The 27,118-nt window shown below is 34.9% G+C and overlaps 2 protein-coding genes across 6 annotated transcripts; both read left to right on the top strand.

The window, feature by feature from the left end:
* The first annotated feature begins 5,258 nt into the window (after window positions 1-5,258).
* LOC135132612 (uncharacterized) lies at window positions 5,259-7,927 on the top strand. Of its 3 annotated transcripts, XR_010281059.1 has the most exons (4): window positions 6,044-6,277; window positions 6,673-6,846; window positions 6,896-7,198; window positions 7,249-7,927. XR_010281059.1 is itself a non-coding variant. In XM_064060753.1 (3 exons), the coding sequence occupies exons 1-3, from the start codon at window positions 6,226-6,228 to the stop codon at window positions 7,144-7,146; spliced, it is 477 nt and encodes a 158-aa protein (XP_063916823.1). In that variant the 5' UTR covers window positions 6,044-6,225; the 3' UTR covers window positions 7,147-7,927. The 3 variants fall into 3 exon arrangements, 1 of the variants encoding a protein (XP_063916823.1); XR_010281060.1 differs by lacking the exon at window positions 6,044-6,277 and adding an exon at window positions 5,259-5,312 and having other exon boundaries at window positions 6,896-7,927; XM_064060753.1 differs by having other exon boundaries at window positions 6,896-7,927.
* Window positions 7,928-18,254: 10,327 nt separating this feature from the next.
* LOC135132227 (uncharacterized) lies at window positions 18,255-20,081 on the top strand. Of its 3 annotated transcripts, none has more exons than XM_064060242.1 (4): window positions 18,255-18,344; window positions 18,405-18,631; window positions 18,685-18,852; window positions 18,907-20,081. In XM_064060242.1, the coding sequence occupies exons 2-4, from the start codon at window positions 18,580-18,582 to the stop codon at window positions 19,128-19,130; spliced, it is 444 nt and encodes a 147-aa protein (XP_063916312.1). In that variant the 5' UTR covers window positions 18,255-18,344; window positions 18,405-18,579; the 3' UTR covers window positions 19,131-20,081. The 3 variants fall into 3 exon arrangements, with proteins under 3 accessions (XP_063916312.1, XP_063916313.1, XP_063916314.1); XM_064060243.1 differs by having other exon boundaries at window positions 18,263-18,344; window positions 18,390-18,631; XM_064060244.1 differs by having other exon boundaries at window positions 18,264-18,344; window positions 18,476-18,631.
* The last annotated feature ends 7,037 nt before the right edge of the window (window positions 20,082-27,118 follow it).

Genomic DNA, 27,118 nt, shown 5'->3' with positions numbered 1-27,118 from the left:
GGAACCCTTAAAGCTTATCGGAGAATTTTTGTCTGGCGGACTTACAGACGATGAAATTGCTTTTGGAAGGCTCGTAGCTCGAGGCTACTGAGGCTTAAGAAATGGTGGGGCTTGTTCTTGATCGAGATCTCGCTGCGTCTGCCGATGAGTGGCGACAGGACGCCTTTGATTCCATTGGTCTTGCCTACAATGTAGTCAATGTGGGGAATGAAACTGAGCACTTTGTTTTGTCGTACTAGGGGATGTCCTGGTTGAACATGAAGACGTGTCCTACCGGGTCTCGATTTTTCATGATGGAAAGTGTAGAGCTCATATCGGGATTGACAGTGATGAGTCAGCCTCTCCACCATTCCTCCAACGCATCAGTGGCCGCCTCTAAGTAGGTTATCACACCTGCGCTGATTTGAAGCGTACAAGGATAGGATAGATCGCGAGACTCATTCGAGGTGGTATGCGATCTGCGGCGAAAATCGCATACAGCAGGGGAGATAGCTCTGATCCCTGAGGGACCCCAGCGCTTATTGTATGTTCTGCTGATACAGTGTGGCCTATGCGGGCACGAAACGTGCAAACGTCCAGAAATGATTCATGCTAAACCCTGTCGAAAGCTTTGGCTACATCGAGAAAGATTTAATTGACTTTATTGCGAATTCGACGATCCGAAGAAGTTGGTCGGAGGTGGAATGAAGGGTTCGAAAACCAAATTGCTCGTCGGGAAGTATGCCTGTATCGTTCACGATCTCAGCAAGCCATTTCCGATTGACCATTTCAGCGATCTTCCCTACCGAAGAAAGAAGACTGATGGGGCGATGATTTTGGGGGAAAGAATGATTTTTCCCGGGTTTCAAGATGAAGATGTCGTTGGCCTGTTTCTACCTACCTAGAAAGAAACGAAATTTGAACATTGCGTTAATAATACTTAGTTATTAACGCGACGATGACCTTTTCAGAGAGGTTTTCCAGCGCTTTGTTTAGAATCTGGCCGGGACCTGGGGACTTCCTCGGCTTGAGGCTTCGGATGACGGTTTGGACTTCATCGAGATTGGTTTTCCAGATGAGTGCGTCGTCATTTGGTTCTTCCTCTCGAAGATTTACTACAGTTTCTTCGACGAGGTCCATGTGCTCGTCGTCTGCGTCGCGGTAGATTTGTTCTCATCTGTGAAAAAGATACCGTTGTTCGCGCTGTGAATCGGTGGGAGTGGCCTCTTGACGCTTCTCGGCGCTTTGGCCATTTTCCTGGTTGATTGGTCCTCGTTGTTCAAGGTTTCGAGTTTTTGTTTTTACTGCTCAATCTTACGAACGCTGAACTCTGGGCTAAGGTGGGCCGTTTGAATGGCCACGCAGGGCATCGAACTGCGACTGCGTCGATGAGGTTCGGATACGGTTCTCGTAGTCCAGAGTTGCTTTCTCGATTTACTCGGTGCTTTGAAAATTCGTATCAACTCACCAAAGTTACCTTTGATGTGCTCGGCGAATTTCGTCCAGTCCGTGGTTGTGATTGTGTGCGATGTGGGTTCGTTGTTTTCGTTCCCAATGCACATAATCACCGGGAGAGTGGAGTTCGGCGACAGCGGTTACGTCCACTACGCGATGGAGATTTTTGACGAGCACCAGGTGAATTCGATCGATATCGGTCTTAGAAGGGCGGTTTCTCTATGGAGATGACGTCCACATCGGCGCTGCTCTGGAGGAAGGTTTGGAGTCGCCTTCCGTTCGGGTTGCGTTGTTTGGCGTTGAAGTCACCAATTGCTATGTGGGCCTCGTCGACGTTGGTGAGGTCTGAGATGTCCTCAATTTGAATCGTGGCGCTGGTGTCATAACATGCAATGAGGCGCAAAGGCTCTCTTGTAGTTTCACTGTCGTCGCCTCCAGCTGCCGGAAATCTGGAACAAAGAAAAAAGTGTTTAATCTCGTTTCTTACGTAGATGGTAGTTCCTCGTTCTTCTCCGTCACGGCAGTAGGTACGTTCGGTGCAGAGTGGATCCTGGTATTCTGTGATTTCTGTGTCCCGGCTGAAGTCAAGTTTCACAGAAGAGGACGGCGCCTAACTCGTGGGCATTCATTAACTCCCCGAGCTCATAACGCCCGCACTGGAGACTTGTAAGCGTTCCAGAAGGGGATCTGAAAAGAATTCAAAATTAATTGGTTACTATCCATTTAACTTTGAAGGAGAAGAAGGAACGCCATCAGCTTATCTGCCATGGATTTGGCGAGCCGTCAGGAAAACCTTTTTGGCGGGGGTGATGGGGGGGTTGCGAGGCCGCGCGAGGGGTAGTGTTGGTGGCAGTGCGGGGGGCTGCTTGGAGGGCAACGTTGGGGGACTTGGCTGCCTTTTGGGAAACTTAAGGCATCGTTTGTAGTTGGCCGTGTGAGGATCACCACAGTTTGCGTATTTTGCGGGTTTGGAGAGCTGTTTGCTGACTCGCTGATCTGATGAGTGGCACCGCACTTGACGCAACGGTGTTCCGCTGTGCAGTGGCGCTGGGAATAGTGTAAGTGCTGGCAGCGGTGGCATTGATGGAGAGGCCGCAAAATTTTGTGGGTCTTGCAGTACGTGTTGGCTAGGGATGCTGATGGGGATACCCTGGGCCTTTATTTGTTGCAGGAGTCTTGTGAGACTCCTAAAATTGTCGATGTCGAGTTTTTTGCTTTGGAAAAGCGAATTGATTTCTGGCTCACTCTGGACAAGACTTCTGGCCACCTCCTGCTGTCGTGAAGAATGATGGTGGAATTCTGCTCTTGTGAGGAGCAGACTGGGGCGGACTCATGTCAGAGGCAGGGATGTCTGTCTTCATGGTGTTCGGCTCGTCGACGACAGCGGAGATGTCGTAGAAAGTGAAGGGGGGGGGGGGGGGGGTGATCGATTTGTTTGGATCCCGACGCGGGAGCAGGTGAGATTGGGGGCAACAAACGTAGTGGGAGGGACATCGTCAACGTCAGCGCGGGTGTCGTCGGAAACCGTGGGAGGTTTGGCCAGGCCCGTGTCCCGACGTGGGATCCAGGCTGGAATGGGCTGGAGTTACTTGAAGTGTACAATATTGCTATGAAATAAACCCATACGCCGCAAGTTTGGAGCGGGTGTTCGCGTTCTATCCAGAGGAACATATGTATGGGTTTAAATAGAGGCCACTGTCGGGAACGAGGATTATTCGGTTAACGAGTCGAATCCAGTGAAGTTGCGCCGGAATTATTTTGTACATAATCGCTGTGTAATCAGTCGTGTAAATTCGAGTAATTAAGAAATAAATTGTTGAGTTTTGCCTACGTCGATTTGTTTAATTAAGATCAACGTAACAATATTTTTATGTATATTAAATTTGTGATATTCAAAGATTTTTTTATTAAATCATTTTTCTGAGATACCGTGTGCTATAGATAATTATATAAAATAAAATCATGTTACGAAAACACACATTAAAACGACGCATGATTTCACGAAAAAGTTATTAGACAAATTTTTTAGGCGACGTCATCTTCTTTCTAATATATTTAGCATATTTTGCCATTTTTTCTATTTTTCTCATATTTCGATTCAATCTGCATATTTCGGGCATATTTCGTATATTTCCATTAAAAATATGCACAGTCAAAATCGCAATGAGTGTTGAAAAATGGATCTTTTGTAAAAATGTATGCTTCTTGGGTTCACATATAAGCGCATATTTTAGAAAGTCTAACTAATAAAATAAAATTTTACAATACAAATATCTCATTGTATTTTTTTGATCTATTAGATCCCTCAAAATGAAAATTTGCATAGTACTATTAAATAGTACTTGACAATATAATATTTATACCTATTTAAATTAAAAAAGTAAATACCTTAAACGATACGTCCAACGAATGATGAACCAATACATAAAAGCTAATAACATTTACCCTTTAAATCCAAATTTTTGTTCCTGGCGTGCTGATCTCCAAAGAATTCTGTTGTCCACATAACATCATACATTTTTAATGAAAATAAAACAACACAACGTAACTACACGCATCAAAGTCAAATCACTGCACTAAAACACATCAAACGTAACGTAACGTGATGTAAAAAAAATTAATGCACTTCTTATCATAGACTAGTATTTTGTAGAATTATTAATCAACATATCACAGAATATGAAAATTTTCAATCATAATAAATACAAACATTAAAATTACCAGGATTAGAATTTGTCAAAATCAAACATGAGAGTCCCAAGTGGGTTTAAACATCAACAGTTTACTTATTTCAACTACTTTTAAAAGTGTCGTTTCTACTGATTTTTGTATTCAGAGCTATTTTTTCGGCAAAATTTAAAATTTTCCTTCCTTACTGCCAGACTCCTCCCGTTTTGTAACTTCATGTAAATATTTTCAAACAAATAAAATTTTTACCAAAACCCTCGACCATGATTCAAACCAGACTCGGTATTAACATACCTCTATTCGAATATTTCCATCAGGCCGAAAACAATGACCACCTGAAAATAAAATCGTGTTTTATTTTCCTCACTAGTGGAAACATGATTACTCGTCTCATTAATCGAAAGACTCAAACAGTGTAATAATTATCTCTTCAATTTTTCATCGTTCGAAAAAATGTTACATGACACGCAATGAAAGCATCTTTTTCTCATTTGCGAAGATGTTTTGTTTCGCCCTCACTTCTATAAAACTCCTTATCGATTACATTACAAACAACTGTTTTTCGACATTTAATAACGCCGTTAGCATATGTCAACGACAGGGGAAAAATTATCATATAAATATTGTTGCATATTTTCTGATCAAATACATCCAATTAGTATGAAATACTGATTAAATGTTATTGTATGCATGAATCTTTATTCTATTTATACAAAGAAGGTTTGATTGAAGTATTTATTAGCTGAAAACCATGCAGGACCACGCCTATGAAATTCACAAACTATTAATTTCATTAAGTTGGGTAAATATACACAACAGCAGGCCATAAATCAACAAAAAAGTTGTAGTTAATTCCAAGAATTTCATATAATATAATATATACAGCTCTTCAGTTTTAATCCTGATATTAAAAGGAATATATAGAACAAGCAACTTGAAAGAACTGCAACATGTGTTCCACTCTTTCAGGTAAACCGATATTATTAATAATGGTGAGATAATTCAAGTGCATATTGAAAGATATGGGTTTTATTAATCGTAAAAACACAGTAATTATTTTATCAAATTATCAGTTGTACGATAATCTCGAATTAGTGCAGTGTGAAGCTGGTCTAATGAAATTGTAATTAAATTCAGTTTGTGTACCATAATTTCAAAGTTTCGTTGTGTTTAAACAGTACAAAATTTGGGTAAGTCACGACACTGACGTAACAAATATTTAGTTATAAATTTTGGGATTGAAGCCGAGCAGTCATACTGCTGTTTTAAGAATATACCTTGTTAAAAAAAAAAAAAAATTAATAATCGTGACAAATTATCGTTCACAATATTTATAATCAAATGTCAAACGTCAAAGATCAAATATGATTATTTTTATAAATTTACTTAATCGTTCATCATTAGGAGCAGCTGTTTGCAGTTTTAACATAGCATCTGAGCTCATAACACTAAAGAAAATTCTTTTTCAAACAATACTGATGGCATGATGAAATAGTTGAAATAATATTTTTTAACCACATGTAGGTGCACAGCTTCATTTAAGTGAGTCGTAAATAATAAGGTTATACTCGTAAATATTATTAAGCTAATAATTATTTTGCCTCAAACGAAATATTTATTGACACTCCGACAGAATAATAAATAATAGTATTCAGATATTACTAAGTACAGCAAAAGTGTCCATAAAATCTATAAATACGAAGTAATCTATTTAATGGGGTCCATTCATAAAATTTTTAACATACAAAATACTGCCTGAGTTTACTTTACTTCCTATTAATATACTCCTTATAATGTAAATGACGACAACCTTCACGTCATAATAACTAAAACAAATTTTCAGTCAATATTCGTTCCAGATGTTCTTAGAAGTGGTCAAATAAAAATTATCGCATTATCTAAATCATTGTGTTCACAGGATTAATCTTTATTATCATTGGCGATCAATCACAACCAATAGTGATTAATTAAATTTACTGGATATGAAGCATATTTGGAAGAAAATATACCATATGTGCATCATTTAAGTGTTTGGTGGAAACCACTAATCTAATCTGAGTTGTTCCGAAATATCCAAGCTTATTGCTACTAGTGCCGGTGAAGATGTCCAGATACTTGGTTTTTTTAATTCTGTGCTTAACTACCATTAAAAATGGTAAGCTTTTTGATGATCATAACACCAATTAAGACGTAGTTACATATTTTTTTTTAATATTGATTGTGATTTAAAAAATACTAACAAAAAATACAGTTTCAATGTCGTAAGTCATGTTTCAAGCTTGTCCCAAGCTGTAATTTACGTCATAAAGTGTCCACTGTGTTGACCACCATTTTACAAAAATAATTCCAAATTTTAGTTTACTACACGGTCGTTTATAGTTTATTACACCACTTATTGTGTAGCGTGTAAATATTTTCTGTACTTTATCTGTTTTCTTTCGCCAAAGGATATATATCGTTCTGTTTGTTAAAACAACAGTTAATATATTTTTATCTCCGTATATATCACTCATTTCAGCCTTCTTTCTTTGTGTTATTACATTTTTTTAGGTTTCTGTTTGAAATGTTACGCATCTAACTACACAAAACAGTCAGTCAAAATACAAGATATTAAACATGAATTAAAAGAATGCCAAGATGTGTTAAACGAGATCAGGAAAAAGCAAGGACTTCCAGCAAGAAACATCACTATTGAGTTATGCTGTTACACTGTCACTGCAACAGGTAGGACGTAATGTTTATGTATCTATTTATTTTATTTTACGTTATTCAGGCCTTAATGGAGCGTTAACAGGCTGTTTTCCCAAAAACGGCTGCCAAGAGATGAAACCTAGTTTTAAAAAAATGTTCAAGCCACCCCCAGAAGCTGTGTATTGTACAGAGTGCGAAGAAGACGGATGCAACGCAGTGACATACAGATCGGTTAAATTAAGTGACAGTTCATCCGCAGAAAATGTGTTGGTTAGTTTGGTGGCTTCATTTGTATTTGTTGCGCCTTTAATACTACAATATTACGAAATTTGAGTGGTGGATCAAAATCAAGCTTTCGTCAATGAATGGTTTTATCGTTTATGAAGTGGGTGTTGTAAATTACAAGAGTTACTTAATTAAATTATTATTTTATAGATCGCGTTGATAACATTGAAAGTACTGAGAATTATCCACGTATAAGTAGCTTTCGGTTATAATCTAGATGATGAATTAAGTGGTTTGTAATAGTGGTGATTCATTAATTTGAAAACAATTAATTGTAAAACAACACTGTGTTATTATTCATGACGACTTAATTGCTAAATATTTAACAACTGAATCATTCGCATACTAAAGATTATGTAAAATTGTAAAAGATTTTTATTAATTAATTACACACTAATTCCTTCCTAAACAATATAAAAAATAGATAACGTACTGAACTTTGTCAGAGTTATTTTAAGATTTTATATTTTAGTCTAGCAATTAATTACATTTCGTTTATTTTGATAAGCTGACGGCTCATTACTCTAAAGCATAATAATCGGTGGTTATAAACCTACAACTCTAATTGTCTGGACGAATTTAGATAGTGAGCATTCTTAAATGATGTGCAATATTCTTGTTCTACTAAATTAAGCTTTTCAGAATAAATCAGGTGTAAAAACCTATGTTCCTAGAAAATAATATTTTCAGTAATTATATTAACTTATTTTCATTCCAAGTGTAAATAATTATTTGATTTTTGTATGTACATAAAACTGTAAACTGAAATACTGTACGCCTCGTTAAAATATTGAATACTTCTAAAATAAAAAATACGCAGACTGACAATAAAACAATCACTAAATTTTCCACAATGTTTATGTTTAAAGACAATTATAATATTTTTGTAATGTAACTGGGTCTTATTTTATCTTTATGTTTTATAATTTTATTTTTTACAAATGTCTAATTTGATGGTTTATCGGCCTACCGAAACGCTAAATTACGAAAAGATTGTTCATTTCTGTCTGTATGTTGGCAGTTTTGTGCCATAAAATAAATTCCGAAATAATTTAGTCCTTTACTTTGGAATTTTGGATAGAATTACTTATCTCAATTTTTTTTTTTTTAGTTTTAAAATAATATTGCCACTATAGTGTCATGGAAAAATCTTTATTATAAAGAATTTTATGGTGTTTTAATAAATTTGTAAACAAAAATATAATAATTATATACAGTGTAGTTTTAAAGTCAACAATTTTTTTTTTCATAAGCGTTGCAAGCCATTAGTTACAGATTCTAACTTACATAGCAACAGCTTGAAACAATAGTTCCAATTAGAAATCGTGAAATGTAACAAAGTTTGGAGAGTCGACTTTAATTCTGAACAGCCATTCAAATGATGGGTACTGATTGGCCTCACAGTGACGCACTGTGACCTTGAAATATCAAAACTGTGATGTGTAGGTAAAACATTTTAAATATACAAATTTTTCCCACTGTTTCCGAGTTTGGCCTAATTGTGTTGCTGAGTTTAATGTGTTGCCCCTTTTACTTTCATTATTTCCAATTGTCTTGTTCCAGGTATCTTTCGTATCGATATTGTTCCTTCTATTTCTTGTAAGTGTCCCCACCAACTCAGGTGTTTTTGTTCTATATATTTTAGGATCGATTTCGTATTTAATCTTTCTCCGACGTTTCTAATTCTATCACTTCTATGTAGTTATTCCTTTTGGGTATTTAATTTCTGAATCTGTGCGATCTACAGATTTTTTTCGAGATCTATGAATGCAAAACATTCATTAGTTTTGCTTGCCTAGTGGGTTCTATATACCTATGTATTTTAGTCTGTAATTTCTTGTGTCATCGGATTTAAATATGGGGGTTAGGATTCCTATTTTTTGGTATCGTTTCTTCTTCCCAGCCTTTAATACATAAACTGAATAACTTAATAACTACTCCCATATTTATATATTTCTTACAATTCTTCGTGTGTAACTTACTAGTGGTTGTCTATTTCTTCTTGATTTTTCTTCATTATCCATTTGGTGATTTACATCCGTCTTTGTTTTCATCTGCTGCTTCGGTTGATAATCCTTTCAAATGTTCCTTCTGTTGTTCGATTATTGCAGTCTCATTAGTTAATATTTTGCCATCTTTGTTTTTTTTTATAGTAGCATTTTGCTCTTAATTTCCTTTTATTGTACATTTCAAAACTTTATAAAACAATATTTTATTTTCTTTGGTGTTAGTTTCCATAGTCTCTACGAACTTTGTCTAGCTGTTGTTTTTTCTTCGTTCATCATGTTTTTGATTTTTATTTTTTGTGTTTTGTAATCTTATTCTGTGTTTCAGATATTTGTTCTATTATTCTTTTTAATTTTCACATCGTAGTTTATATTTTGGGTCCATCGTGCTGTTTGTTTTTGTTTGTTGTTTGTTTTCAGTGTGCCACTTGCTTCCTCAGTTGTTTCTGTGATAATTTGTTTAAATGTTGCTCCGGCTCTTTTACCGTTAATTTGAATTTTCATATCTCCTGCTACGTAAATAATTCCATTACTATTTTTGATGATAAGAGTCAGATTTTCCCAGAATATATCGTTCGTGTCAATATTTTCACAATTTGGACCAACTGCTGCAATAATAATAAGGTACGAGACAAAAAATTATCACGGTGCAATTTTTTAAGAATTTTTTATTATGTAGTCCTTTGATTAAATAAATCACCCAGTAGAAGTTAATTTAGCATACAAAAATGCTTTTTTCAGTGATATTTTTGCATCAAATAATTTCTGATCTGTGAAAACTCAATTGTGTCAAGAAATTTTGAGACAAAAAATTATCACTCATCACTTTTTGTATAAAAATTAAATAGAAAAACATAGTATGCGTAATTGTTGTTTATTTGTACGATACGTAATTGTTTGTTACAACTGTTAAAGTGTCGAAATATATTTGACCGAGCTACAATAATTGTCTTTCGTCATGGGCAAAGAAAACGATCTAACAAAATGTGAAAAAGGACAGATTGAGGCATACTATGACCAAGGTTTGACTTTTGCGAAAATAGGAAGAACAATTTAAAGAGATAGGACCACAATCTCCAAGTTTGTAAGGAAGAAATACAATAAAAATGGACGACAAAATTGTGGAAGAAAAGAAAAACTCACTGCACGTGCCAAAAGATCCATTGTGACTCTGGCTACAAAGGATAACATGTCGTTCCAAAGGATAAAGACGATCCTAGGACTTCCTGTTCACAAAAGAACAGTTTTGCGAGTACTGGCTAATGACAAAAATGTTAAATATGCCAAATATAAGAAATAACCAATGTTAACAAAAGAGCATATTCAAAAACGTCGTGGTTGGGCCAGAGAAATGCAGACGAAAAATGAAGAATGGTTCCAGACTGTTTTTTCAAATAAAAAGAAATTTAATATTGATGGTCTTGATGGTTTTAGAAATTATTGGCACGATTTACGGAAGAACCTAAATACTTGTCGAAACGAGTCCAAGGAGGTGGCAATACTATGGTCTGGGGTGGCTTTAGTAGCTTACGAAATACTAACTTAGCATTTATTTCAAATCAAATGGACTCTTTGAATTACCAAGATGTGTTGGAAGTGCACCTCAAACCACATTTGAACCTATTTCAAGACAGCAAAGTGATTTTTCAGCAAGATTATGCGTCGATTCATGTGTTTAATTCATCGAAAACGTGGTTTCAACGACAAAATATAGCTTTGCTACTATGGCCTGCTGAAAGCCCGGATCTCAAACCTATTCAGAATGTATGGGGTTCTCTTGGAAAGCAGTACGCAACAGTTAATGAACTGAAAGATGGTATCTTGACGACTTGGGAGAATTTGGACGTCAATTACTTTATCCATTTGGTCAATTCTATGAAGCAACGCGTCTATAATCTCATAGAAGCAGGTGGAAAATACATAGGGTATTAAATTCGTTTTCATTTAGTTAGTTAGTTATTTCCCTTTTAAGCGTGATAATAATTTGTCACAATAAGTCCGTTAACAAAATTACTTATTTTCAATAAATTTCGTTCAGTTTTGTGTTTTCTGTAAAAATGTTTTATTAAATTAATTAAAAATAGGATTGCTTTATCAACCAGATATCTTCACTTTCTTTTAATACATTTAGGCAAAAATTCTGCCCCGTGATAATTTTTTGTCTCGTACCTTAGTGGTTAGTTTCATGTCTAAATAGATTTCTATTTATTTCTATTATATGTATATCCGTTCTTATTAATTATGCATCTAACACTTGCGGCAGCTCGTTCTTCCTATTTAACTCCACTGTATACAAATGTTAATACTTGAAAAACCCCGACACAAAAAATAACCACTAAAAATGTTAAGAAAAAAATGTTAGCTTAATAAATGCTCAATCTCAATCTTTTGGTACTCTTGATAAACGTAAAATCTGTTATCTACTTTAACTACTTCAACTAACGGTGTTTAAAAAATCCATTATGACCCAATACTTCTTATGTCAAGCAGATATAAAAAATATTTTTTTCTTGGATCAGTGTTTTCTTTTTTAAACTTTAGTAGTACATGAAAAATGAAATAAGCTTTCAGGAGAGGTTACTTAACCTTATAAGGAAACCTATATTTTTTCAAGAAAATAACAAAATAAAATGCAGTTTCCAGAATATGGCACACTTTTTTGACAAATAGATATCAGTGCAACAATGCATAAACCAAACAATAATAATCAAATATATCAACACAGATAAAGATCAACAACAATAACATGAGCAAACTGCATGTCAGCAGATATTAAATTTTGCTTTCAGTATCGTATATTTTCAATTATACGACATCTGTTTCTGATTTAAATAGATGAAATTGTTTTCTTTGTATCTGTTTCTTATGAAACAGTGTATATAATTGCTGATTAAAAAATTAATAATTGGCGTCAACAAATATTTATTTTCCGACTCCTCTTTACATTTGATCGTGTGAGCGGTTCAGGTTTTACTACTCTCACGTCCCCCTGATCAACGAATAGTGTAGATTTAGTAGAGACAAATTTTTGACAATATCATATCCCAAACTTCAGCAGCCTCTCTTTGTTGTATTCACCCGGAACGCTTGTCCTCAACCGACCGGACTACCATAAGAGCAGAATTACTGCAAAAATTACTACGAAAATTAAAAGTCTGAGAAAAATATGTGCAGAAGACGCGATCGCTGCTCCAGGACAAGCCTAGAAGCGGTGACGGCGACCTTTCGAGAAGCGCCGCGTGCTGTTTAAATTGGAGCAGTCAATGAATTCCAGACAATGGAAGAAGTAGAGTCTAGTCAAATCCATTACAGTCGGAATTATTCTGTACATAGTCGTTGTGAATTATTTGATAATTTAAGGTTATTTGAAGTTTTCCAAAATCTCATTGAACATTTGAAAAAAGTACATACTTTAGGATCAACTTTGTATACCTAGTTCCAGAATTTTGCATAGTCAGGAATGCGGGACTGAATCGTAAGCTTTCTTACAATGAATAAAAACAGTATATTTATATATTTATGTTCCTGTTTCTTTTCGAGCTTATTCACAGATAATGGAATCTATGATTAATTATTGTTCTTTGCAACCAAAGGATTTTTTAACACATATTTTTTGTTCTTCGTTGATAATGTCAGATTTAAAATACTATGGATATATGTTTTTTGTAATGCATGAAATTATTATTTTGTATATTGTAGGTAAACACCTGATAGGTCTGTATTTTGATGGATTTTTGTGTTATCGTCTTTAGGTTTTAGGTATGTTGCACCATGACATAAAATACTTGGAAATGTAGAAGGGTTAAAAAGGAACTGGTTTAAGTGTTTTAGTACAAACAATTGAACTTTTTAATCCAAAAATTATGTATTTTTGCTGAGTCCTGGGATTTCTAGATTTGTGTTCTATCGATGGCATTTATCAATAGGTAAGTAAGTTTATTATATATAAAAAGTCGGAGACGTATTACATGTCATTAAGTTAATTGTACGTAAACATACTTATAACAATTACATTTGGGTACTAAGATATTTTTTTATATTATAATAGGCATTTTTTAATAAAAAATGTTTTAAATTTAATTTTACATGTCTTAAATTTCCTAATTTTTGTTGCATTGGTAGAGTGTTATATATTTTTAATGCTGAAAATAAAACATTTTTTTGGAGGTAAGTGTAGTTCATCATCTCACAGTCAAAGTTATCTTTGAAGCGTGTATCATAAGTATGAGTGCGCTCATGTTCTGTAAAAAGATCCTTATGAGTGAGAATAAACATGACACATTCATATATCTACAGGCTTGCTAAAGTTAGTATTCTTTTTTCAAGAAAATATGGTTTACAACTATCCGTTTTCTTAAGATTGAAAATGCTTCTAATACAACTTTTTTGTATAATGAATATCGTATTTACATCTACCGAGTTTCCCCAAAATATTATTCCGTATCTTATTCTACATTCTACATATCCAGTATACGCCATCATTGCAACTTCTGGTGAGGCTCATTTGGATAACATTTTCAGAGCAAAGCAATACTTTGATATTTCAGATGATAATATATTTATGTGTTCTCTCCAGTTAAGCTTTGTATCGATCCACAATCCTAAAAATTTGGTTTTATTCTTAGCTGGTGGTACGCTTTGATTTTGTGTTGATATATCACAATCTGTATCCGACTTATAATTGAATTTTAGTATAACAGTCTTATCATCGTTTAGCTGGAAATGATTTAACCTACATCAGTGTTGTAGTTTCTGTAGATTTCTTTCAATCGATTTGTTTAGGTCTTCACAAGACGCTTCCCTAATAATAATATTAGTGTCATCAGCAAATTGCACTGAAAAAGATTCACTATATTGAACAAGATCATTAGCATATACAGGGTGACTGCGAAATATATGCAAATATTTTAACCACGGCATCCCCCACCCTAGTAGAGCCGAAATATAGAAAAAACAAATTAAAAATCGAATGGGGCAAAACCCCCATGAACCACCCTCGATACGAAGGCACTGAGCCACCTTGTAAACAGAGTTGGAAAAACGTTCGAATAAAAACGACCTAAACACTTTCAGTTTCAATTAAAAGTAAAACCGACTTTTTGCTGCTTATCATTCGTTCATTCATTTACTCATTCATCGTTAAAGGTCACTGTGAAAGTTTTTTGGTAATTTTGATTCTGACGGTTGTTTGGTCCTTGTCACAACGATTTTACATTGTTTATTGGAACAAAAATAAGAGCAACTTAGAATGCTACTACCTTTTTACAAGAAATGTTGAAAATGTTGTCCTTGACTAGCAATACAGGCGTGAGAGCGTCGCAAGAAGTTTGTTGATAGGTAAAAAAAACACCGGAGTAGCGGCTGCCACTTCCACTTGTTGAAACTCTTCGATAATTTCTGGACACTGTTGATTTCCACAAACGAACTGTTTCATCCAACCGATACACATTTATCGAAAACCGTCTCATGAAATCGTACTTGTTGACGACTATGTGGAGTTCCATCGGACAAAAAATGAGTTACACAACGTGGAGAATCAGCGGGCTCCAAACCGTGCATTTTGTCAACATGGTATGGATGTGACCGTGTTCTTTTAATGTAGGATGCACTACAAGCTGCGAAAATCAAATTCCTTCTTTCTGCCCCATCACGACCACGATCGTGAGTTTGAGGTTGAAGGTACCATGATCTCGGAGATGCTGTACCACTGATGTTCGCGCACACCAATTACCATATCGACACACTCTGCATTGGAAAACTGGACCATACACCGATTTCAATGACCACTCGATAATGACTGGCCCTTTTCGTGTTTTTCACGTTGCGATTAAAAAAGTACCGGATAAAATTACTTTTTTGGTTCTTAATCCGAGTCGCCTGCCCATTCATTGCAGTAATTATGTAGGTCACGAAACATTACCAGCGGCGCGTATAACAATTTACATTTAATTTCAAATAATTTTTTCTAGCCACTTAGGACCGTGGATTTTTTCCAGTGACATAATCATATTGTGAGCTATTCCCCATTTTTTTTTTTGCATATATTTCGCAGTCACCTTGTATTAAGTAGAAGAGCGGCCCTAGAATAGACCCTTGTGGGATTCCTTTACTAATGGGGAGTTTGTTAGATTTAACTTTCTGTCCCATATAGTAATCTATTACACATTGTGTTCTTCCATTAAGATACGATTTAATGAGTTGTAGAGAGATGCCTCTCACTCCATACATTTCAAGTTTTTGAATCAGAATTTGATGATTGACAGTATCAAAGACCTTTGTCAGATCGAGACACATCATTGTAGTCTGCTTACCACTGTTTAAAGATGTTATAATTTTGGGTAAGGCTTGATAGATGTCTCTTGTTGTAGATTTGTTACTTCGAAAACCATTTTGTACATTTAAAGTTGTTATTTTCAAAATATTCCGATATTCGTTTGTAGTATATTTTCTCAAAAATCTTTGAAATATTTGAGAGCAGCGCTATCGGCCTATAATTTTCGAAATTGCATTTAGAACCTTTTTTATGTATGTATGCTATTTTAAGTTTATCTGGAAATGTGGCTTCTATAACTGTTTTATCAATGATGTCGGTTAGAGAGTCACTTATTTCTTGAGCTACAAATTTTAATAGTTTAACTGGTATTTCGTCTTCTCCAGTAGATGTTGTGTTAGCTAAACTATTTATAACATTGAAAACTTCGATAGAGTTTGTCCGTGACATAAAAATGCTTTTATTGCATTGGTCCTCAATGGGGTAGTAATCAGAATTTGTGGGTTTTGACGCTAATCCTTGATTTAGGAAAAAGTGATTTATAGTATTTATTCTATTTTAGAACCATAATCCCTACCTAGAAACATATTCTCGTCCAACTCTACCCAAGTCTTTTTTCTTCCGCCCCCTTCACCCAGCTTATACCATCAATGCATTCCATATCCTTCCTATATCAATAACTTCATTCCATGGAACATTACTGCACCCCAACTAGACTTATCACTATTAGCCTATCCCAAGCAATCAACTCCAATCTCACTTTTTCAAGAAGCTTTCCACACTGTCCTGGCCACTCACCCTCACAATCTACACTGACGACTCTAAAAAAAACTGAAGGCACGGGTTGTGCATTCGATTCCGCCACAACCACCACCACTACTCAGTTTCGTTTACACTCTGAATGCAACATATACACTGTTGAAATATATATTTTTCTTTAGGCATTGCAATATAATTCTTCCCTTCCCAATCGGAACATGCTCCTTTGCACTGATTCTCTCAGTTCCCTTACTGTTACGAAGTAAACCCATATTCCGCCCCAGTATGACGCCTATATGTTTTCTAGTATAAACAGTGATGAGCGGTGGTGACTCATCATCCCTGACGATGGCGCTCGACTAAAAAAGAGCCTCGAAGCGGAAATCGCAATGGGCACTCCAGAGAACCTCAATTCCGAAATATCTAGAAAAGAGCAGTGGTTGTTTAAATAGGGATCACCGCCGGGAACAGCCAATGGAGTCCAGTCAACGGGAGAAGTAGAGTCTAGTCAAATAAATTGTGTATGTATTACTGTGAAATAAATTGTTGAGTTTTACCCACGCCGATTTTTAAATGCCCATAAACTGTAACAGTATTGTGAGTTGACCTAGTTGTTTTCTAATGTTAAAAATTTTATAATTTAGTCTTGTTTGCCAATGTGGAGCAAAGCAGATATGTTTAGTTTTAACTTATTATGTCTTTGCACGTATTGATTTGAATACAAACTAAAGCTGCACAGTGGATAATTATGTGGAGTTTTTCAAAAGAGATAAAGTTCGTGATATATTTTGGTTAAAGTAAAAGTTCATTATCACGAAAACTGCTAGAAATTATTTAGGATAACGTTAGCATGGAAGTGAGTGTCTATGATTCGATTTTTTTATTGTTTGAGGAAATCGTCCAGGTGTTGGACCAAGGTTCGAAGTGGTGGAAGACCTGTTGTTTATGAACATGGTTCGGGTCGGGGATCGGTGAGAAGTCCAGAAGGCAGTGTCGTCCTGGAACATCCTTATTTTGATCCTTGTTGTGCCTGAAAGAGGAAAATCGCTGCAGTAAATCAAATACTTGATAGGTAAGAGCACGGAGCCTTGGAGAACTCCGACAGTCATCATAACAAACTTTTCTCAGATATGCATTTCGGTTATCTTCATAATACTCTAAAACGTTATTTGTTCAGATGTATGCTTACTTATTGCAATGATAGGAAAATTTTGAAAAACTGAGTACTCTAGGGATCGATTTTGGGTTCCTTGGTTTTTAATTTTACATTAATGTTTTTTAATTACTTTTTTGCACCCGTAATTTTAATAATAATAAAGACGAATTTCCTTAGGTTATGAAATTCTTTAAAATCGAGTCTAACATGAGAACAACAAATCGACGCCATGTCCGACAGATTGAACAAAACAACCTCTCTTTTAAAACAAGTATGCATTGAAGTCGAAACTAATATGCCATCAACTACCTACTAAAGCCTGTTTCAAATCGTCCCGACGTACGCAATTTTAATATGGGGACATAGTTCGCATACTAAAAGAAATTCCTCCTTTTAGCGTCAAGCAGTTAGAACCATATTTGGACTATGTTTCAAAGACGACGTAAAATAAATTTTTGTTGATCAGAAAATTTTAACCATCCCCTCTGTATACATTTACACATACATTTTATTCATGAGGGATAATTATATAAAAAAATATAATTATAGAGGTGATTTTCGCGCCTATATTACAGGCACGAAAGGCAATATACATATGTATATCAAATTCGTAAGACTTCTGTAATAAAATTTCAAGGGCCATAATTTCATTGCCCCGGTCAAATTTTGCCAACAAAGTGAAACATATTTTAATAAAAGGCGCCTAATATGATGTTAATGATACTGGGTGCAATAAAAGACTTATGGTATCACACATGTTTTATATTTTAGTTTTACAATGTTACGATATTTTTTTAACGCCTGTAATGTTACAGTGTAATTGATTATTATTATTATTAGAGAAAATGTATTCGGAAATGGCATTTATATTAATACAACTTACAGCTCAGAACATAACAATTGTAGACACCATGACTTCACTAATATTTAAAACGCGCTATAAAAGTCTCCACGTCAATAATGTGTAATGCAGTAGCTTTGAGTTCATCAATTTGTTCACATTATGAAACTGCACATTTTTCCGGTTCGAATATTTATTTGTACATTTACAACGGTAAGCCACGCTTCAACTTTCAATCAAATGTAATTGAACACCCAGCCTTGCCCATTATAGCTATCAATATCCATTGTTACTGGAGCCGCATGACATTAATTAACCCTAATTTTAAAACTTGTATTTTCAAGAAACATTAGTATCACCGAAATAGAGTACGAAAGTGCAAGTTGATGAAAATTCTTCGACGTTAAGTTTAGTTGTGCGCAAACCTCTGCGGTTTACAGCCGCGAAAATGGAGAAACATGTTGTTTTCCTCGTTTTGATACTTGTTTACTTAAAAGGAGGTAAAAATATCTTCCATCGAATTTCTAATTACTTTCTTTATTACTTTTTCCAGTCAGTAGTTTGACGTGTTACGTAACAGAAATTGGACCAGATTCAATAAACGGTTTGTTAAATAAAACCCACAAAGCGCGAAATTGCAACGAACAGAGCAAGAGCCTATTGCCATTTACAATCGACTTCGAGAGAGAATCAGTTGCCTGTTTTAAAATAGTTGGGACAGGTAAGTATCTGTTTGAGCACTATATTTAATTCTTGTGTTCCTCTTTGTGTGTAGATTCTCTTGGAAACATTATGGATATAAAAGGGTGCATTCCGCGGGGAAAATGTGATACAGTTAAAGATAGGACAGTGAATGGTAACAAGTTGGGTCAAACTGGGTATTATTTACCCTTAGATGGAAAGTGTCATGAATGTGAAGGATACCTGTGCAATTCAACGTCCAGAATAAAAGGGTTCAAATTCGCTGCAGTGTTAATTTTCGTTTCTATGTTGTTTTGACTTAATTTTTTACTGTGTTTTATATTTCGTTTGTAATTTATTTTTTACGTAATTTTTAATGAAGGTAAGTTATACAGACTATTGATAAGCAAGCGCACCAAACATAATAAAATAGTCATAAAGACAAATTGCGAAAACAGTTCCAAAAACATACTGATTAGCGTTCGTTATAAAAATTTTAAAATTATTTTTTAGCATTAAATTATTTTAACAAAAATACTGAATATTCAAAATTTGCTTTTTGTTTTGTTATTTGTTATGTCGTCCAAAATTCGCAAAATTTTGTATAGCGATGATGGAATCAATGATTCAAAATATTTACGGAAAGTGTGTAATAAATGTATTATTAACTTGATGAGAAACACTACAACACAACAACCACACTTTTACCTTGTGCTCTTCTTTACCATAAATGAATGCATACTTGTTTCATCTGCGAAATATTTGAACTTTCAGTTCGAAAATTTTATTGATTAGTTCAGTTTCGTTCAGTCGTATTAACCAAGATTTGACATAAAACGTAATTTTAAAATAACAGTCTTAATTAGATCGTAATCATTGTTATAATATGACTAACATTTCATTATTCAAAATAAAGCTAAAATTAATTTTTATGTGTTCATACAACTGTTTTTGCCTTTTCTTTTATCTTTCCGCATAAAAAATGTCTTGCATTTGATGTGATGATTATAAGACAAAATGTATAAACATAAATAAAAATAAAATAAAAATAATGTAAATAAAATAAAAAATAAAATCAAATAAAAGAAATATTTATTTTTCGATTCCTGTTTACATTAGTGAAAATTTAGTTTATCATCAACAAAAATCAACTTGAAGCAGTGCACAGCTGCTAACAGCCGTTTCGACAATGAATAAACGTCATCTTTATTGTAATCCGCTTTTGTAAACAGTGTTTGAAATAAAGTCATAATAAAAGACATAATTGGATTCTTGTATTAATTTATTGTTAAATTAAATGTGTTACTTTCATATTTTCTCGATGTTTCGTGACCTCTAGAATACGAAAAGACAGGTCTCCTGCTTCCGTCTGTCTGTCTATCTGTCTGTCTGTCTGTCGTCTGGCTCATTACCCCTATATTTGGGGGTTATGAATGCATCCAGATTTTCGCAAAAAAGTCTGCATCATCACATTTTATACAAGTATAAGAGCTCTGATGTGGGTTGAACCCATGTGACCGTGTCGTAAAAATGTTGAATTAATAACGCGAAGGTTGGTCACAATTTTTTGTATTGATCAAATAAAGAACGATTCCCCACGTTTTCCCAAAAATTTGAGAATACACAAATGTTGCACCCGCTTCTATTAGCTAGTTACCCAAAATAATATTCACAACTTTTTGTTCTATTGTAGCTTAATTAATAATTTGACTTGTCTCCTAAACAATCGAAGTTAAGCATGTACTGATAATACATTTTTCTGTTGGTTATTTGTTTTATATTTAACATTGTTGGTACCTGGATGTAACAAGCTCTACCTGGACTTCAAGAGTCAACACACATCTTTATTTTAACTTGCAGAGGTTGCCATAAAAAAATAAATAAAATTGGCCAAATTAAATTTCTTTAGAAGAAGAATGTATTTCAGGGGCGAAAGAAATTGCGTCTAAATAAATTTAAACCAATTTTACTGAAAGCTAAACAAGTTATTTTTCTTCAATGTCTATTATTTTGTCGCTTGTTTATGTGTTTTAATAGAGAAACTATTTTCGAAGCTGTCTACATCAAAAAATCCTTTTAAAGGGGACTCTGTTTTTACATACATGTTTATTATGTACTTAACTGTTACGTCCAGTTTGTTTTTAACTTTTGAATTAATTTCTTTAACAACAAACGATTCGGCACGTGTGTATGAAAAATTAGTAGGTAATACTTCCTCAAGTAGAATGAAAATACCACAGCTTAACTAAACTGGAAAAATTCAGATGAGCTTTATTTTGCTAACTAAAAAAAATAATAAATAGACTATTGAAGTTTATTTCTCTATCACACTGAAGCTCCAAATTTTTTACAAAAATAACCAGCTATGAATTTTTTGGTTGTTTCTTGCCATTAAACTTTTCAAAAATGTGTTTCCAGTTTTTAACCATTTAGAAATAATGAAATATTTTATTAGAATATTGTTAATTTTTGTATCAATCTCATTAAAGCAGATCCTACACGTTGAATCGGTCTGGGGTGGAGAAAATGAGATAAAATATAGATAAAATGAAATAAATATAGATACCTATTCATTTTAAACCACACTGTAGACACTGTCGACAGAAGGAACACAACATCGCCATCGTAAGATAACATCAATCAATGTAACTGATTCATTAATATATTTTTTAAGCACTACAAAAAATTTTAAAATATACATCTACTTATACATATAAACGTACGAATATAAACAACATTACACAGTTATTAACAAATTTATTTATTTATTAAATTTATATGATCACTTCCAGTAACAGATCAATAAATCATTTTTATTTATGTAACCATTCAATCAATGTTAGTGCCTGGTCAAAATTTCAAAATATTATTTTTGTTTTTCTATAATTTATGGTAATATATAGTTAAAAAAATAAATATGGGCACAGAATAAACTACGAATTGAGAAGCATGTTACATCATAATATTCAACCCTTCAACACTTCAAACAAGAATTGCTGGGCAAAATTTTGAATTGACATTGAACTACACACACCAGTCTGACGGAAACGACTACCAACATTTTCATGTTTTGAAAATTACCTTCGCGAAATAATCAAAATTAGTTATTGTGCTTTTATCATATTTCTTTGTATTTTTTCAGGATCTGTCTTAGCTTTTTTAAATTTGACAGAAAACATTTTTTTTTTTTAAGTTAATACACAACACACTCAATAAAGTACAATTCTGAGGAGCAAAAGTAACTAAAAATGAAAAAAAAAGTTTTGAACTTCTATTCAATATCCCGTTACTGATGATAATAATAATAATTGTTATAGCGACCAATTTTAGAAATAAAACCACAACCTATTCTAATAATAGAACGAGTGCAATTTTTCTAATAGTTGTAAGAGATTTGTAAACGTTTTAGGGAAACAGCGAATAGAGTTTACAACACATGATGATATTCCTTGCAATATTTGAAAATCATTTTGCTTATAAAATAGTTGTCACAAGCAAACAACACCGCATGCTGACCAGTCTGCAAAAGTAATAACAAAGTGAATAATTTCATGTATGTATTAATTTACTCAACATGTGTTACAAACATGGGTAAGTAAGGATCTGTTACGATGTGATTGCACATACATTTGAAAAATATTTATTTAAAATGCTGTTTAAAAATACTCGTAAAACATATTGTTTGCAGAAATTGCAGCTACAAAACTACAGTGTTATCAATACACCCGAATGTGAGGACAAAGAAGAGGTCGTTGTGGAGTATTCTCCTGCTATCGTATACAGCAGACAAGTGAAAAAAGGTAATAGCAAAATTTGGATGACGTTATAAATTTACCACGCTTATATACGGGGAAATGAAGACGACTTCATACACCAGAAGCGTAGGAGTTTATAAGTTTGTGACGACACAATAATACGTAGTAGTAAGCGTAGAAAGATAAGCTCCTCCGTAGTCTAGTGGTAAGGGCACCCGCCCGGCAAGCAGTAAACGTGCGGTTCGATTCCCACCAGAGAAGCAACATTTTTCTCCGCTTACGTACAAGTTTATCAAATTTACATAACATTTACAATGCAAAATTTTGATGTGACGTCATCGCATTGTTGATGGGGATGATTAGACAAATTTTGGTTGGCGTTTTAACATCAACGCGATGTTCCTAAAATGTATATAAGATTTGACAACAATCGCTTTAGTCGTTTGGGAGATTAAGTATCTGTTTAATATGTTTAATAAATATGGACACAGACCATAGACGGCAGACAGATTGCAACTGGAGACCTATTTTCATATTCTACAGGTCATAAAACGTCGTTTCATGAAACAATAATAGCCATTCGTTGGATGAACCCCGCTGCAATACTTTTTAGTTTACGCTCGAGAACAAAAAATGGACCAGAAAGTACCAGTCATCAACTGTAAAATACTGCAAGGTTTAGAAATAATTCTAAAAATGTTGTTGTTACTTTAAGTAAGTCTTATCTTACACTTCCATGGATGTTATTATCTGTAAATCAAAAGGGACAGAGATGAATTACCAAGGATTTAAACTCAAGGAACAAATACTGAAGCAAGATAGGATTTTCATCTTTGAGTAGAATTTCGGTGAGAGGACTTTCTCCGTACAGCACGGAGGGCTAAATCAAGCAAGAAATTGTTAGACCGGTAACAGGTGTCACAACAGTCGACACTTTTAGGGTAAAATATGAGTGTTCTTATTTCCTCGTATAAACTAAATGCTATAAAAATTTGGAATTGTTGGTTTTTTTCTTGATACAGCATGAGAGATGATCGTCAACTGATATTACGTGTCACGATCCTAGGAATGTAAGAGACCTATCGTAACCGTGTGGATCGTTCCAGGGCACGGATCTCGAGAATGGGCTGCGTCTTGAAAAACCCAGGTGGACCTGGGTTGTGCTAGGGTAGTTGGCCTGATAGTATTCGTGGTGAGAAGAAGATTAATATTGATAACGACCATTTTTAGAATAACAATTAATATCTCCTAAACCACCCCCTCTACTTGAGTTAAGTTTCCGAAAACCAGGTATAAAGGAAATGATCTGCCTACACTAATTGGCCAAGATATAGAAGACGTTCCTTGTCCGGATATCTTATGGAATTCATTATTAGCTGCTCAAAAGAAAGTGAGGTTAGTAATATCAAGTGGCCCTCAACAGGATGAGTGGCAGAGACACACTGGTTGTAATTCTGCAACGTCGTTACTGGTGTGTAGCTGCTTAAGGTTGTCCCGATTAAGCTTTAACCTTCCTCGATCCAGCTCTCCATTGCTTTATATTAAAAGGATATACATATTTTGTCGTAATTTCCTTTTACAAGTTCATGTGATAATAACAGTGTTAGTAACTTGCACGGTTTCTTATTAGCTTAGATCCACGTCTGAGCTTGGTCATTTTTAAGATGATCCACTTTCTGGGTTAGCTCGGTGTAGAAGGGAGGGAGGATAAACCGATGAGGGTTCAATGGGGTTGTCCATTGGGAAAGCGTTTTCGGAATTCTGAAGAGTGATTGGATCATTCTGCTCAGGTCCATGAAGATGACCTAAATTTCACCTTAACCTTCTGTTTACCTCCTGCTTGTGTTTTTTGTGTAACAATCAAATTCTTGAGGTGTCCCTAAAGCTAGTTAGTAGCTTGGGAGGCTACCAGTGTTTTTTTTTTCTTAAGGCAATTACATTAAGAGTAATTTCAACAAAAATCTTAATGGAGCGAATGATGCAGTACTTATATACACTCAGTTAACTTCTGTATTTCTTTCATCCTCTAATGAATTTGATTAAAATACTGTGATAACCCAAAAATCCCGCCTTAAATTGACAAGTGAAAAAAAGTTTAAAGCCCGCGCAAAATTTAAAAATTTGGCCTTGGCTGTGATCGCCTAACAAAATGGATCCTACGTTGTGTCTGCTTTTTTTGTGTCGGAATGTGTTCAGGTACAAGTGGTGAACCCCAAGGTTGGAAAAGTACCGCTAAATAATAGTCTAAATCAAATGACTTACATGCACGTCCCACATGACCCACAATGTTGTTAATTTGTTCAACGAGACTTTACAGTCCAAACATGTGCTCGGTTTGAAAATACGCTTTTAACATGGCCGCTGCTAGAACAAAGAATTTACCTGATGTTAAATTATGCCACACTTTATCAACGATTCAGACAAAGAATTTACATTATGTTAAATTTTGCCATTATCCAAGTGATTGGTTACTTAAAACAATTAGGTTTTGAGAGTTTATATCGTGAACTGTCCCCAGGTTGTGCCAAACAAAACACATGATAATAAACACAAAATGCATCCGGCGATGCGAGAAAAACTTCTTGGTGATGTAATTTTCAACGTTGCGAGAAAAAATGTCTGGGTGATATAACTTTACACGTTGAGAGAAAATGTCTCGGTTATGTGATGATATGATGCAGCTGCTTAAGAGGAAAAATTTTTAATCCTCCCGTACCTCAGTGCACGATATTATGAATTCTACCATACTTTCACGGTATTTTCCCAGAGTGGGGCAACGTTAGATTGATTTGTAACACTTGCAAACCATCGCGTTTATTAGAGGCAACCGACGCATTTTTCTGATGGGAACTTTTCCAGAAAACGAAGATGTCATTTCTGTTGAATAATGGTTTATTACTCCGTCCAATCTTACTACCCAAAATTCCGAAATTACCCCGCAATATCCATCCGTACCCAAGTTCCCAAAAATCCCCATAGACCGAGCACGTTTTCGGTTTGATGCACTCTATACAATGGGCCCTAGCAATAACGTGGAAACCCATCGTTTAGAGTTGTAAAATTGAAACGTTCTTGATCGAAGCCATTAAGCACCAGATATGTCAGTCTTTGACGCGGAACTTATTCGTAGAGATAGATGATTTTTCCTTGATTGTAGATTTGATAATTGTTAATAGTAATAGGGTTTTTTTGAGAAAAGAGCTTTAGTTTCGGCCGGACAGATTGTCTCGCTTCCGGATTTGTAGAGGCGTGTTTTGCATTGCCGCCTCGAGCATGGGCCGAAGAAATCGGCCAGCAAATTCCGAAGTGGGGTAATTTTTATTAGGGTTCGAGATAGGAAATTCTCACCGTTTACAATGGGCGCAGAGTACCTCTGTAACTTACGTTTGTTGTTGTAAGCCGATTGTACGGGAAGGATATTTCTATGAATTGGACGAATTTGCCGACAGACCACCCGCTCAAAGTCCTTGCTCGCTTTTTAGGTCAAAGCTGTGGGAAAAAGCCCCCGGCGCGAAACCACCCCCGAAAGAAGGTGGTTGGCTAAGAAGTATCCCCTCTAATCAGGAAGGTACGACTTGGCTTCAAAATTTTGTCCAAAAATTTAGTTACTGTTTCGGTTCTGAAGTGGTCGGTCGGGAACTTCTCCTGCGGGTTGATTCTTGTGTTTTTGTGTAGGCTGTGTTAAATTGTCAGCTTTTAATTTAACTTCAGTTTAAGTGTTCAGATAGTTAAGGTTGTCTTTGTTTTTGTGTTTTGCTTTAATAATTTTCCTAACGTGTGCGATATTAATCGTAGGTAGTTTTCTTCCTTTTTTTTGACAACCCCTCTTTGCGGTTCGCGACTTCAACAGTGAATTATGTGACCTGGTGTCGACGCCACCATCAAAAAGGTAAGAGCAATCATTTTGTTTATTCTCACACTAAAATTGTTGGGACCCACACCGGTCTGGCTAGACCGGGTTACAGATTTAACTGCCGTAAATAAACAATTAGCAATCTTGTATGAGGAATTAAGAAGTATTATAATGTAACACTTGAATATAAGCATCCAGAAACCTTATTCATAATTTGGTAAACAAAGAATGAGTCCTGACTAAGTGAATTGCATGAAATCTCCTAGCAAGTGTTGTATCTAAACAATCTATGACGGTTAAACATGTGTTAAAACCAGTTAACGATTAAAATCCTAACATGAACTGTGAATTTACAAACAATAAAACAAATTTACACCACGTGTTAGCGTCGGTCGAAAATTCGCGTATTTCCGCTTGGAAAAACCCGTAAGAATTAGCTGTGGCGTCGTCGTTACGATCAATTTTCGTTAAACAAAGGATTTTTTATTAACTACCAAACCAACTAAATTTAACCTAGCTTTCTTACCGCGTCGTTTATCCCACAACAAACAAACCAAAAGTGACGCATCTCACCTCCCTCCCAAGCAGGCCATCTTCTACCAACCCCCTCACTAGACACTACCAAGACAATCTTTAGGAGCTACCAACTACCAGAAAAGAACTAAATGTCCACATGGTTGCCTATGTTTAATGATTTT

The sequence above is a fragment of the Zophobas morio genome, unplaced genomic scaffold (assembly GCF_036711695.1).
Source record: "Zophobas morio isolate AGI-343-1 ecotype UQ-CSIRO unplaced genomic scaffold, CSIRO_AGI_Zmor_V1 ptg000021l, whole genome shotgun sequence".
NCBI classification, from domain to species: Eukaryota; Metazoa; Arthropoda; class Insecta; order Coleoptera; family Tenebrionidae; genus Zophobas; species Zophobas morio.
Note: the sequence above shows the minus strand (reverse complement) of the source record. Positions and strands in the feature narration are given on the sequence as shown.